The sequence below is a fragment of the Halyomorpha halys genome, unplaced genomic scaffold (assembly GCF_000696795.3).
Source record: "Halyomorpha halys isolate HHAL.00 unplaced genomic scaffold, Hhal_1.1 Scaffold11506.1, whole genome shotgun sequence".
Classification (NCBI taxonomy): Eukaryota; Metazoa; Arthropoda; class Insecta; order Hemiptera; family Pentatomidae; genus Halyomorpha; species Halyomorpha halys.
Genome location: NW_027113477.1, coordinates 1 through 1,147, shown reverse-complemented (window position 1 = coordinate 1,147; position 1,147 = coordinate 1). Strand labels below are relative to the sequence as shown.

At 30.3% G+C, this 1,147-nt stretch overlaps 1 protein-coding gene across 1 annotated transcript; it reads left to right on the top strand.

Annotated features, from left to right (window-relative positions):
• Positions 1–12: 12 nt before the first annotated feature.
• On the top strand, positions 13–988 carry LOC106692299 (DNA repair protein RAD51 homolog 4; the record flags this gene model as incomplete). Its single annotated transcript, XM_067050947.1, is given in 3 exon segments — positions 13–511; positions 579–694; positions 784–988. Coding segments are annotated over 3 exon segments (456 nt in total), but the record flags the coding sequence as incomplete, so codon positions are not given.
• Positions 989–1,147: the final 159 nt, after the last annotated feature.

The window sequence follows — 1,147 nt, the reverse complement described above, 5'->3', positions numbered from 1 at the left end:
GAAGAACTTGACTCTCCCCCTCCCCCCTCCACTATGGTTAGAATAAGTTGGTCATCTGTTGATAACTAAGCAAACATCACCTTCGCTGAGGATGGCCTTTAAAAAAAAGATCTAATAGAATGTATCGGTCGAAAAGTATCGATAACAGTATCTTAAGTAACGAAACCTCCTTTATCTTAGTCAATACCTATCCCGCCATCCATTAAATGTTGATAATTTATTTTACATTACAGCCTATATTATTTAAGTTTTTTGTTTTACCATGATGTGATATCATGCTTTCTTTAAAAATAGATTTAAATAAGTTAAATGAAACCGTTGTTTTAGTTAATCTATTGACTTTGTTCTTTTTGATTTTTTTGGTCATTTGAAATACATGGCTAAACTTAGCCCTGATTATTTGGATTTAGAATCCATCTCGCTTTTGTCATCTACCAAAATTTTTTCTGTTGATGATTTTCTTTTAGCAGATATTGATAAAATTGTTTTGAATTCAAAATTGACTGCTGAGGTTTGTGTGAAATTCAATCCATTGTTATTGTTTTTGAAACTTATATAGTAATCTGAATGTTCTTTAGGATGCTTTGCGGTTGAAACATACCTTCTCAATAAATTATTCAAGCTGTCCTTCAAATGCATGGGACTTATTCTCTCTAAAAGATAAGGATATGTTTATAAAAACTCATGTTGAGGGGTTAGTTTTGTGATCATAAATAATAGTGTTTTAAAATGACTCAGTAAAGTTCGATGTATTGTTTTCATTTATTTATGTTTATTTTTTAGAATTGATAAAATTTTATCTGGCGGAATTTTAAAGGGATCCTTATTGGAACTTTGTGGCCCATCTGGGTGTGGAAAAACACAAATTTGTCATTCTTTAGCTGTGAACTGTGCTATTGATTCAGTAATAGTGGATTTTGTAGATACCAAAGGAGACTTTTCAGCTTCTCGCTGCAATATCCTGCTTCCAGCTGGTTTGAAGGATGAGGTTTACTTTCATTTGTCTTAGTAAAAATTTTTTTTATTTGATGCATTAGTCATTTTTAGTTGTTTGATTTCATTAAAACTTTTACTTATAAAGTACAAAACACTCGCTTATCAACAATACTAGTGTAAGATAAATTGTAATCAAAAGTTTTAAAATTAA